At 34.5% G+C, this 13,668-nt stretch overlaps 1 protein-coding gene across 1 annotated transcript; it reads left to right on the forward strand.

Annotated features, from left to right (window-relative positions):
• The first annotated feature begins 76 nt into the window (after nucleotides 1-76).
• LOC138336823 (transcription initiation factor TFIID subunit 13-like) lies at nucleotides 77-7,459 on the forward strand. The gene is made up of 4 exons (XM_069286417.1): nucleotides 77-151; nucleotides 3,237-3,303; nucleotides 5,037-5,134; nucleotides 6,872-7,459. The coding sequence occupies exons 1-4, from the start codon at nucleotides 83-85 to the stop codon at nucleotides 7,049-7,051; spliced, it is 414 nt and encodes a 137-aa protein (XP_069142518.1). The 5' UTR covers nucleotides 77-82; the 3' UTR covers nucleotides 7,052-7,459.
• Nucleotides 7,460-13,668: the final 6,209 nt, after the last annotated feature.

Consider the following 13,668-nt stretch of genomic DNA (forward strand, 5'->3'; position numbering starts at 1 on the left):
ATTTTAATATTTTAATTTATTTAAGTATTTTGGAAGTTTAAAAATTAGATTTAGATAAAAAAAAACCATGATAATATAGCCAATGAAAACTTCCGATGATCTAGAACCGGAAGTATCATTTATTAAAATGGCCGAAGCTGAAAAAGATCAAGTAAGAAATGGCTTTTAGTCGATAAAATACAGTTGTCTCTTCATTCTAGTCCTTCCTTTTTTAATGATGTATATGTATGTTAATAACTTTGTTACAATTTTTCGATAAGTGAAATTGAAATGAGCCTTCCAAAGACCGTTACATGGCTAAGGCCGTTTTCGATTAGGTTGTACTGTAGGCTAACGTTAGTTGTTAGTTTAATATGAATTTAAGGCAAAGCCTTAGAAGAGCGCAGCTACATGTAAAAGATTATAACATCATAACTCTATATTTTTCTACGAGATTAACAATAAAATATTTCACCGACATGCAAATACTATCGATAGAAAGAATTCAAAACGATCCAAAAGGAATAGTTCAATATACTTCAATCTTGTTTTTATCAGATGCAGAGAAAACTTGGCAACATGCCATGCTATCAAAATACGCGCGAATCTGTGCCGTCATCTTTGGCGTCAGGTTTTGTGACGTCACTGCTGACGGTGCCGTGCGCTTGAGAACATACACAGTATATATTGGACAACTACATTTATTGCGTTGTTCTTGTATATGTGTAAATTAAAACTACTTACAGTAATTTTAAAGCGTATACTGATAACACATTTATTCTAGTACAGAAATTTCAAATCTCGTCGTGCTGATAACGAGAATTAAAACATGGCTGCCTACATGGAGGCGCGAGACTTTTCCCGCGGGACACAATTTCAAAGTCCAAGGGGTACTGGATTGTATTGGAATCTATATGCTCACACACGTGTTATGGTTAGTAGAGCTTCGCTCTACGCGGCCTTCGGCCGCGCAGAGAGCTGTGCTCTTATGAATTAACAGTTAAAAGACGGACCTGGTGATTTTATATTGTTTTAAGACGAGCTTTGACAAAGCCCTCACAGGCCTGTATCATAAACTGCAGGTCAGTCAGGATTTATACATGAAATAATGACTTTTACAAACGGTCGAACCGGTTGTTCCGAATAAACGAAAACGGCCTTGGTCTAGCCACAGGCGTCTGCATCTGGTTTGGAAAAATAAAATATCCTAATCCCTATAGAGACATCTATCAAACGTCCGAACATAAATGAGTCTAGAGGAGGAATCTTAATAGGGATTAAAAATATCCTACCCCTACTATAATATGAATTTAAGGCAAAGCCTCATAAGAGCGCAGCTACATGTAAAATGTAAATATAGTTAGGATTGTAACCTCAGAACGAGATTAAAACTTGTAGTTCGATCATTGATTTTTAGCTCACCTGGCCCGAAGGGCCGGTGAGCTTATGTCATGGCGCGGCGTCCGTCGTCCGGCGTCCGTCCGTTGTCCGTCCGTTAACATTTCCTTTAAATCGCTACTAGTCATAGAGTTCTGCATAGATTGTTACCAAATTTGGCCACAAACATCCTTGGGGGAAGGGGAACAGAACTTGTATAAATTTTGGCTCTGACCCCCCGGGGGCAGGAGGGGCGGGGCCCAATAGGGGAAATAGAGGTAAATCCTATAAATCGCTACTTGTCCTAGAGTTCTGCATGGATTGTAACCAAATTTGGCCACAAACATCCTTGGGGGAAGGGGAACAGAACTTGTATAAATTTTGGCTCTGACCCCCCCGGGGGCAGGAGGGGCGGGGCCCAATAGGGAAAATAGAGGTAATCTTATAAATCGCTACTTATCCTAGAGTTCTGCATGGATTGTAACCAAATTTGACCAGAAACATCCTTGGGGGAAGGGGAACAGAACTTGTATAAATTTTGGCTCTGATCCCCTGGGGGCAAGAGGGATGGGGCCCAATAGGGGAAATAGAGGTAAATCCTATAAATCGCTACTTGTCCTAGAGTTCTGCATGGATTGTAACCAAATTTGGCTAGAAATGCATCCTTGGGCTAAGGAGAACAGAAAATTGTATAAATTTTGGCTCTGACCCCCTGGGGGCAGGAGGGGCGGGGCCCAATAGGGGAAATAGAGGTAAATCCTATAAATCGCTAATAGCCATATAGTTCTGCTTGGATTTTAACCAAATTGGGCCAAGAAATATCCTTGGGGTTAACGAATTTGTATAAATTTTGGCTTTGACACCCTTGAGCAGAAAGAGTGGTGCCCAATAGGGGAATTAGAGGTAAATATTCAAATTCTTTCAGAAAAGAAACAATGAACTTGTATTCAGAACATTCCTAGGCATTACAAACCAGGTGAGCGATACAGGCCCTCTGGGCCTCTTGTTATTAAATGCTATTCTTCAATACTATAGATTGATGTTTTGTGTATAGCAATATATTGACAGTCGTCATATACAGGCCAGAAAGACACATTAAACTGGAATAGTTCAATTTCCTTTCGATCTTGTTTCTCAGTAAGGCGGATAACTTGACAACATGCCATGTATCAAAAAAGCGCGGGAAAATGTGCCGTCATCTTTGGCACCAAGCTTCCTGACGTCACGGCTGACAGTGCGCTTGACAACACACAAACAGTATATTATTTGACTAGTACATTTATTGTATCGTTCGTATCGTTGTGTAGTTATCTTAAACTACTTACAGTAATTTCAAAGTGTATCCTGGTGATACATTTTGTCTTTAGAAAAAAATTCAAACCTCGTCGTGCTGATAACGAGAATTAAAACATGGCTGCCTGCATGGAGGCGCGAGACTTTTCCCGCGGGACACGATTTCAAAGTCCAAGGGGTACTGGAATGTATTGGATCTTTATGCTTACACACATGTTATGGTTAGTAGAGCTTCGCTCTACGCGGCCTTTGGCCGCGCAGAGAGCTGCGCTCTTATGAACATATAGTAGGGGTAGGTTATTATATTTTTCCAAAACCAGATGCAGACGCCTGTGGTCTAGCCTAATATGGTTCCCATACATCTGAATGTGTTGAAATATGTGTGTAACTTATAATTATATGATAATGTACTGATTAAAACTGTGTACTGTCTAGTTAAAGGAGTTTAGATGTGGAAATGTCTATTTTCAATTCGCAGTCACCATAAAAATACATTTTATTTAATGAAGTCTTACCGTTTTATTAGGAGAAAATATTTTTTAAAGGAGCAAATCAGTTATTTCCCTTTAATTAATCTGTTCTTGCAGTTTGAAGATGAGGAGACGGAGGAGGATGCCCCACTGGAAAAGAGAAACAAAATATTTTCCAAAGAGTGTGAGTACTAAGAAACAAAATCATGGTAATTTTTAATATGACTGAAGGCAAGACCAGATTTTTCAGTAACCATTAATTATGCACTTTTAAAAAGTTCAATTTATGGGAAAAAATGGTGCCGAATTTTCTGTTTATTTTTTAGTCATAAATTCACACTTGTCACAAAACCCCAATTTGAGAAGAATTTGGTGGTCTATAAAGTTCCATTAAGCTAGGTTTATATATTACTAAAGTTATCACGTTCACAAGGTCCAATAATAATTATCATTGCAAAGGGCAATAACTCCATAATTAACAGTCGAATCAAATCAATTTTTGAACTCGTCCGCGATGTTTCCAATGTTAGTCTACATACAAAGTTTCATTAAGCTGAGTGCATATTTACTTATAGCATTCACAAGGAAATATTAACGGATGTTGCACGAAGCACGACGGACAGCGCACGATGCACGACGACGGACAAAAGACTAACGCAATAGGTCACCATGACCTATGGTCAGGTGACCTAATAGATATGCATTCAGCTTTATGAAACTTAGTATTGTGACTAAAATTGGAAAGATCTCGGACAAGTTCGAAAATTGACCTGATTAGATTGTAACTTACGGAGTTAATGCCCTTTGTTATTATATCTATTTAATCTTGTGAACATGATAGCTTGAGTAAATGATCTGAGCTTAATGAAACTTTGCATATAGACTAATATTGTAAATATCTCTAACAAGTTTGAAAATAAGCTTGATTAGACTTAACTTATTTACAGAGTTATTGCCCTTTGCAATAATAATTATTGAACCTTGTGAACATTGTAATGTGAGTAAATATGCACCAAGCTTAATAAAACTATGTATGTAAAGCTAAAAGATGTATGATCCTATTTTGTGAACAAATAACATCTGTTGGCTTGTAAATTACATAACTAATTTGTATAAAATATCAGGTGGCCTCTAGAATGAATATACGTACCCAGCCTACTATACCTTTCGGCCGGGTACGAATTGGTCCCTATGTGTCGTAGTGGAGCACTGCCTCTGAAAATCACTCGGGCATAGTTTTCTATACTTTTTTGTAGGTTTCCAATCATTTTTATGCTATACATGCATTTACATGTTATTTTTGTCCAAAACAAACATAACTACCATTCTTAATATCTACTGTACCGCTCAAAAGACATCAAATTCACAATTTGTGGACTTACCGTGTAAATTCCCTTCAGAAATATATGATACATACTATAATTAATACAATATTTGATAGTTTATGTTGTTCAGTTTTATTGCCTAGTAGGTAAGCGATATCAAACAAGTACGATAAAATGCAAACAAATATTTTATAATGGTTTGCATAATCATTACTTTGCTCCATTAGCAGTATTAGGCACCAATTGTAGCTCTAAAGACGACACCATTTTCTGTCAAAAAGTCTTTTGAGCTACAATATTGCAGCTAATGGGCCTCATGTTCATTTTAGCAGTCATTTGAAGAAACCAAAGAGAAAACAGTTTTTTCTCTCAAGTGTGATAATTTTCATTGCAAGTATGGCCCATCAACTAAAGAGAAATATTTCCATATATTTCCATGTCTTCAGGATTTTGATTTTCATTACAGCTGTTGGTCAAAGCCAAAAGGTAACAGCAAAAAGGGGTGTAATTTAATGGATTATTATTTCACTATTGTGCATGCACAACCACACATACAGTATTAATATTTATCAACTTTTTCCACTATTTATAGTGCGATGTATGATGTATGGCTTTGGAGACGATAGAAATCCCTACACAGAATCAGTGGATATCCTGGAGGATCTAGTTATCGACTACATCACAGAAATGGTAAAATTGAAAATATTTAAATACAAATATTATGGGATGAGAATGTACTTGTCTTAATTTACATTCATAACTTCACATAAACAAGAAAAGATAAAATTACAATCTGATAACCTATAATGTCGATATAAAACTGATCTAACTTGACATACCTCAGGATGTAAGAAAGTAAAAAACCAAATACATGTATTGAGATGAACCTACTTATTCAAGTGTTGGTTATGCCAAAGTAAATCCAGAAAGGAGGGTTCTACATGATTATTCATATTGTACTGAAAAAAGCTGTCACTATATACCAGGGTTGGGGTAATTAAAAATGTAATTGTAATTAATTGCAATTAATTACATTTTTTCAAGTAATTGAAAGTAATTTGTAATTAAGAAATATTTCAATTACATGTAATTGTAATTAATTACATTCTAAAAATGTGTAATTAGCAATTACATTTCAATTACTTTTCAATTACATATATATATTTACTAGATTAATTAATGTAAGACATGTATTTGGCTAGATAGAAATTTAAACAGGTAACATATGTGAGGCAGTGACCATAGTATACACTACACTTGTATCTGTTTTACCTGTAGTTTACCCCTCAGGCAATATACAGGTGTGAGGTGTGAACACATAGCCTGTGATTACAACTCACGAAGGTCTTGCTTATACAACACCTGTTGATCACCTAATTAGCATATCTAATGAAGGCAACCGCCCCCTGGCAAAAAAATTAAAACAGAAGATTTTTTTTTTCAGTTTTCTTCCCACTACACCCTCACACTACACCCTCACGAAAGAGACACAACTCAGGTTTTAAATCCAATAAAGTAGACATCTACGGGTACATTCGTGAATATTGCACACAGAGATGTTGTGACCCATTAAAGTTCTGGAAAGATAATGCTTGCAGATTTCCAAATTTGTCTATTTCAGCTAGCAAATACTTAGCTATACCAGCCACTTCAGCTCCAGTAGAGAGATTGTTTAGTGTTGCTAGCAAAGTATCCCGACCAGACAGAAACAGACTGTCTGATGATAATTTTCAAACACTGATGATGATAAAATACAATTCAAAAATATGAATACCTGGTACGGTACCAGGTATTCATATTTTTGAATTGCATTTTATCACCATCAGTGTATGAAGTTTTAAATGCACATTTTTATTGGACCTAGGTCCAATAAAAATGTATGTGTAAAACTAATACACCCTACCAATACTCACTTGTAACTTGTGGTTTATGTGAAGCACATGTTCCATCCGAATTTACTGATACTGACATACCCCGGTATATATGTATAAATGCTTCATTATATGACTATACAATTGTGTATATGTTATTAAAAATAAACATGTTAAGAAAATGTAATGTGTAATTGTAATTAATTACTTTTTGAAAGTAATTGTAATTAATTACATTTACATAACTGAGTAATTGTAATTGTAATTGTAATTGAGTTTTGAACAAGTAATTGTAATTGTAATTAATTACATTGCAATGTAATTGACCCCAACCCTGCTATATACACCAGTACTTCACAAATTGAAATAAAGGTTTCATGTGTGTAACTTTTTTTTGGTCATATTCTAAATAAGTTGAAGCCTAGAGAATGTTTTAATAGTCACTTTGTAATGTAAGAAATCTGTTCAAACTCATAAAACCTATAATATGTTATTTTAGAGGTGTGCCTTACCTTTTTATATTGCTTTATAAATTCATACCACATCTCTCTTCCAGACAAAAAAGGCTATGGAAGTTGGAAGGCCAGGAAGAATCTCAGTTGAAGACATAATATTCCTCATTAGAAAAGACCCAAAGAAATACTCTCGTGTGAAAGAACTACTTATGATGAGTGAAGAACTAAGGAAAGCAAGAAAGGCATTTGATGAAATTAAATATGCCACTGCAACAAAGTGATTACTTAGATGTGTTTACAGTGTCACTAGGTGTAAAGAGGGACTTGCATAGATTTATGCTAGTCTATTGAAGAAATATGATCAAAGTGATTTTAGTAGTGAAATGCCACTTTGTTTATTAATGATTTACATGAATTTATGAAATCATGAAAGGAAAAATGAAATGTGTGGTAAAATTTGTAAATGATGACTGTTCCACATTTGTTATTCATGAATGATGTGTTTGTTAGTGACTCCAGTTGAAGGGTGTATGTGAATGTGTTGTATTTATCTGGAAGAATGTTTAAAGTATGATATGCTGAAGTGTATGCTATAAAAGTTGTTGTTAGTTGTGTGTGTTGATGTTGTTTAATTGTTTTGTATATGTAAACCTATCATAAAAGGAAATAAAGGAATCTAATTAATATAATTTCAATAGTTCCACTTCCAATATTTATGAATTTGAGGGTAACACATCCACGATAATCCAGGGGTTACTTTCACTGACATTACATGTTATATCCACCCTGGACTATCTGATAGTAAAACTGAAGGCAGTTCAGTGAAACAAAACTTACCAATCACATAATTTGCAGATATTTTCTATGATACATACAAAGAATTGAATAACAGTATACTGTGATTGACTGTCTTGTTTTGAAGTTTTGCGTGGCTCTCTGTAATCTTCAAAGGATATCTCTGCAGGCCTGTAATTGGTCAGTTTTTTAGCCCACCTTCATCATTGGTGGGCTTTTCAAGTCAACTTTCATCCGTCCTTCCGTTAACAATTTTCGTTACGGCTGTTGCTCAGAAAGGCTGAAGGGATCTATTCTATCAAATTTTATATGTAGGTTTCCATGTAACCCTAGCTGCGATGACGTAGCTCTGAACGACGGACGAAAAGATTTCTGACTTGGTCGTCGTGGGAGTGGAGGCAGGGTATGATTATTCGTTCTAATGGAACCTTAGTTGTGCAAGTACTGAAGATTTTTTTTCTTAAATTATATATATAGTTTGTTAAAGTTTGAAAAGCAGAGAAAAGATCCCTAATTCAGACATAGGACAGTCTTTGGTGGGATCTCTTTTTTTCTCTTGAACTGCCTTCAGTTTTACCATGACATTGTCCTGAGGGGTAAATAACGACAGTGAAAGTAACCCCAGGAGTATCGAGGTTTAGGGGATGGGTACATAATGGTTAGGGCCAAACGTGTTTCGGGAGAAAATTAAACATTAACACGATCATGAAAAGATACGTAGTATACGTATAACTAAACGGAAAACGCAATGAGCGGCAAATAAAACACGTGTAGGAAAAGATTTTCGTAGTTCTACATTCAAACTTTTCTTTCAAATAGAAAAAAGTGTAAATCATAATTAATGTTGTTATATCTACGCTCGGAAAGAGTTCCTTTTGAACCCCCCCCCCCCCTCCAAAAAGTTTTTTTATCGCTTTAGTGAAGTGTCTGAAATGGGTTCTTTTTAAGGGGAACCAAGAAAAATTGGGGCTTGGTCTTTTTGGGGTTAAAAATAAAAAAAAATAAAAATATATAGTTTTCTCTATACATTTGTATCTATTTTAATCGCATTCATGTGATATTTTATATATTCTGAAATGTGGTCATATATACAAGGTACCATATTCGGTAATGTGGTTATATATTTGATATATTTGAGGAAAAGTCTGTTACTTATTTACTGTTTTAGGAATTTTTAGGAAGAACAGGAGGGGGGTTCAAAAGGAACTCTTACCCTACGCTCTTTGTCAATATCATTATGGTCTATGCTAACAATGTTAGAGGTTTGTGAAATCAGCATGATGAAGAAGTTGGAATTTAGTCATTTACCAAAGATGCAGCAACCCAATTAAGAAACTAAACAGAATGCATACGAAGTCGCATTGTTTAATCGAGGCATATTTCAAGTTTTGAAAATCTGACCTATAAAGTACATGTGAAAATTTAGCTTATGCATTGTTATTTTAGTTGAACACAAGCCATGGGCGGCCATATATCGCTCTTCTCACAGAGACCTGAGCAATATTCACATCTTATCCTGTACTAGGTCTTAGATTGGTGTGTGGATACTAGGACAGTTCCAACTTTAGTCTTTGTAAACTGTAACTTATGTTCTAGTTCCTAAGATACCTACTGTTGAAGAATAAATCACGAGGGTTCCAACGATGAGGATTGATGGAGACTACGAGAGAGCTCTAGGTCCATCACGACCTCTTGAGGTAGGACACTTTCTACCTTTGAGAATGGAGATATGATGTTATTCATATGCTTGATGTGTTGCTGCTGGCCTACCATTTCCAGACTGTCATTGTTCTTGACCAAGATGTGAGGATCGCTTTAAAATACTGCTACAGAGTACACATACCTGATTCTAATGCACATTACATAAAACACTCTACCGATCTGTATTTCGTCGGATTATGATTACATTTAAAACAGTAAAGTAGTAAAAACACATATTCTACTGCCACAACTATATTGTATTTGTGTGATACCACTACAAACTTAGTTACCGATACAAAATATTACTGTAAACACATAATGTGAATAGTTTCTCCTGGTACCAAACAATTAACGTCCTATTAACAGCCAAGGTCATGTGACCATGGAAGGCTTCCCATGTATGCGGTGTGTTGCTTGTATGAAGTACGGGTGTATGGTTTGGGAGACTGTGGTATTTATATATTCGTGTTTTGTTTTCTTGTATAGTAGAATCTTGTCATTTTTATAGTGCTATATCACTGTTCAAAGCATGCTGCCGAAGACACCAAGAAACACACCCACCGGTCACATTATACTGACAACGGGAGAACCAGTCGAATTGATGGATGTATATTGCATATATACCGTATAACTATAGATAACCATTGTAGAGAAGACAAGCATTCCACGGCAGTGGATGTGTCGCCTGCACACCAGTTTAAAACATCACAAAAATTGTAAAATACCATTATAACGTTGAAAAATATATTGCTACTGGAAAAGGAAAAAAAAATTGATACAGAGTGGAGAAAGTGGAAAAAACTTGTTAATTTCTCTAAAAGCCTGTCTCAGTGTTTCTTCATTATATATTTAAGATAACTTTTGACAAGGCCGACTACCACAATTCTGATAGCCTACCTTCATCTTTTCTCAATCTTTATCTTACCCCTTTGTTTTAATCCCTTTTCTTTCTGCTCTACTGATAATATAAGTGCATACCTCTATCAATATATATATATACTATAAGCCTAACTTAAATCTAATTTACTAATATCACCTTACTGATAACCGCCTTCATGAGTGAAAGATAGTATGAGAGAAGAGTATATATATGATTATGTATGTTTCTGTTTTTTATGTTTGGATGGAAGAGCGTGATTGCTCTTGAATTAGTACAAGATGAGAATATGGACTATGATATATGACTGTATGATTACATGTATGTTGGCGAATACGAAGTTATATTGAATTATGCGATGATGAATGATGATGATATGAGATGATGGTGAGATGATTTGAGAGGATAATGATGATGTGATGATGATGATGATGATAAATGTTGATGAAGATGGTGATACTGATGGCAAATGCATGTATTGAGATGATACTTACTTATTCAAGTGTTGGTCATGTCATAGTAAATCCTGAAGGGAGGGTACTACATTCAAACTTTTCTTTCAAATAGAAAAAAAGTGTAAATCATAATTAATGTTGTTGGCCAAAAAGTTATATCTACGCTCTTTGTCAATATCATTATGGTCTATGCTAACAATGTTAGAGGTTTGTGAAATCAGCCTGATGAAGAAGTTGGAATTTAGTCATTTAACAAAGATGCAGCAACCCAATTAAGAAACTAAACAGAATGCATACGAAGTCGCATTGTTAAATCGAGGCATCTTTCAATTTTTGAAAATCTGACCTATAAAGTACACGTGAAAATTTATCTTCTGCATTGTTATTTTAGTTGAACACATGCCATGGGCGGCCATATATAGCTCTTCTCACAGAGACCTGAGCAATATTCACATCTTATCCAGATCCTGTACTAAGTCTTAGATTGGTGTGTGAATATTAGGACAGTTCCAACTATAGTCTATGTAAACTGTAACTTATTTCCTAGTTCCTTAGATACCCACTGCTGAAGAATAAATCACGAGCGTTCCAACGATGAGGATTGATGGAGACTACGAGAGAGCTCTAGGTCCATCACGACCTCTTGAGGTAGGACACTTTCTACCTTTGAGAATGGAGATATGATGTTCTTCGTATGCGTATGGTGATACTGATGGCGATGATGATGATGGTAATATGATGATTGTAATATTGATGGTGATGAGTAAGATATTGAGAATCATGGAATGATGATGATATAGATGATGGTTGTGATGATGATGATTATGATGAATGATGATGATGATGATTATATGAGTAAGATGTTTGAGATGAGTGTGATAGTGATATTGACTGTGAATAAACATAAAAGTATTTAGCTATATATAGTATTTTGGTTTATTGCATATGAAAAAAGAAATTTAAAAAAAAATCTTCTGTCATATCGTTTATATCTTATTTATTATAACAACTTATTTGTTTTTTGAACCAATATTCATTCTCTGATACTCGAGCAGGAATGGTCGTTGTAAAGAGTGGACTTAAATGTTTCAAAAAGGTAGGTCAAGGTTTGCTTTTGGTGATCTGCATATATCCATGCTGGCAATGGTGATTTTTTTTGCGTTGTGATATGTAATTGATTTGACTTTCCCCTACTCATACCGTTGTTTAAAACAAAATCGAAGGGAACGACATAATTTTGGTATTCTTAAAAATATTTGAATAAATAAACACTGAATATATATTCGCGTGTAATGCATGTTGTAAATCTTTTACATAGATGTACAGATTTTACAAAAAGGATAAAAACATAAAACCAAACAAACAAAAGTTTGCGAATAAAATGGTCTTTAGGCCTTCGATATAATATTCTTTTCGTATAACGTTAGTTGAAACTTTGAATAAAACTTTCAGAGAGCCTGTGCACATCTAAGCAATAAAACCACTCCGCGATGGAAATTTAATGTTATTTTGTTCATTTTACATATTACTTGATGGTATGAATAAATCACACCTCAGTATTCAAAAACACAAACATTGAATTTGTACTTACATATTCACCATAGACGGTATGTTTTAAGTGTTCAGTAGGGACACTATGATTTATGTATACCTACGCGTCATGTATGGTCCCAAAATCACGAACAACGCCTTCTTTGATGTATTCCTCCGCGGCAGACTTTCGGTGGATTTTGGATTGTTTACGTTTTTTCAAATTTACGTAATTCATGCTACTGATCGATTAATGTAATGAAATGTTAGGAAGACAATTGCAAAAGAAAGTTCTTATAACGGTTATAGATGTTTTTGTTTCGGTTGCTTTGACTAACTATATCTGATGATATTATTGCGCAGTAAAAGTTAATGGTTATGAGGTTCCTCCCTTGTTCTGTCACTGGGAGCTAGTTGTGCCTATTGCGTTATATTGAAAGTGAAAAAGTACAAAGTTTATCAACATAAACTTAAAAAATATAATTATAATATAGATCTATATATATACGAGCTACTAAAAGTGACAAATGAACTTATATTGTCGTGTAATGTACAGTAGCCTTCCGAAGACTTGCTGAAGTCCGAAGTTTTCTTGACGTTATCGTTCTTATAAATTCAAAAGAAATTTGAGTGTTATAAGTAGCCAAATAATGTACCTTTTATTTGGCAAAAATATCTGGCGATGATTTATTATTATTCAAAAGTCGACAAAGCAAATATCACGATAATATGTTCTTCACGATAATATGTCGCCAACCAGTAGAGTTCTTACGAAGACTTGCTAAAGTCCGATGCAATACATGAAGGTTTTTTGATGTAACCGACTAGCGTTCTTGTGAATTTAAAATAAATCCGAGTTTTATACGTAACGAAATAATGTACTTTTATCTGGCAAAAGTATCTGGCCATGATTTATAAGTCAAAAGTCGTCAAAGCAACCCATGTTATTTTCTAAACAGGAAACCAAAATATATCCGCAAATCGTAACATTTCTAATGTTATATTTTTCCGAAAATATTCTTAAATGTTAAATGGATATGAAGATACGGCTATGTTAACTTATGATTTTTTTTTGTCTTTAAAGAGATGATGAAATTTATAACGTTAGTAATTAATAAAGAATTATAAAAAAATGAAACTCAGATTCTGACCGGTTTTATTGGTGTTGAAATCGTTATTTCAGAAATAATTTTAATATGAAATTTATTTCAGGAAAATGAGTTATTCAACTTATTGTTCTTGAATCAACTTTAAATATCGTGAAATAATTAATTTTCTCTTTGTTTCTGGCTTTCTGATTGGCCTATTCATTTTTTTCATTCCATGATGAAAAAAAAAAAATCCTAGAATGGCGGGGAAACCCGACGTTCATACCCCGATGAAATTAAAAAATAGTGACTTCAATGCTCAAACAAAATTTCTTTCATAACCCGATGAAATTAAAAAAATAGTGACTTCAATGCTTAAATAAATACGGTATACCGTTAATATATTTTATTTAACTCCAAAATTCAACACTGCATACTTAATTAGTATACTA

This window comes from Argopecten irradians, chromosome 1, assembly GCF_041381155.1.
Source record: "Argopecten irradians isolate NY chromosome 1, Ai_NY, whole genome shotgun sequence".
Classification (NCBI taxonomy): Eukaryota; Metazoa; Mollusca; class Bivalvia; order Pectinida; family Pectinidae; genus Argopecten; species Argopecten irradians.

Excerpts from the sequence above, each read along its gene's own strand:
- LOC138336823 (XM_069286417.1), top strand. The coding sequence starts at position 83 with ATGAAAACTTCCGATGATCTAGAACCGGAAGTATCATTTATTAAAATG. Across the intron at positions 152-3,236 it reads CCGAAGCTGAAAAAGATCAA|TTTGAAGATGAGGAGACGGA; the intron begins GTAAGAAATGGC and ends CTGTTCTTGCAG. Across the intron at positions 3,304-5,036 it reads CAAAATATTTTCCAAAGAGT|TGCGATGTATGATGTATGGC; the intron begins GTGAGTACTAAG and ends CACTATTTATAG.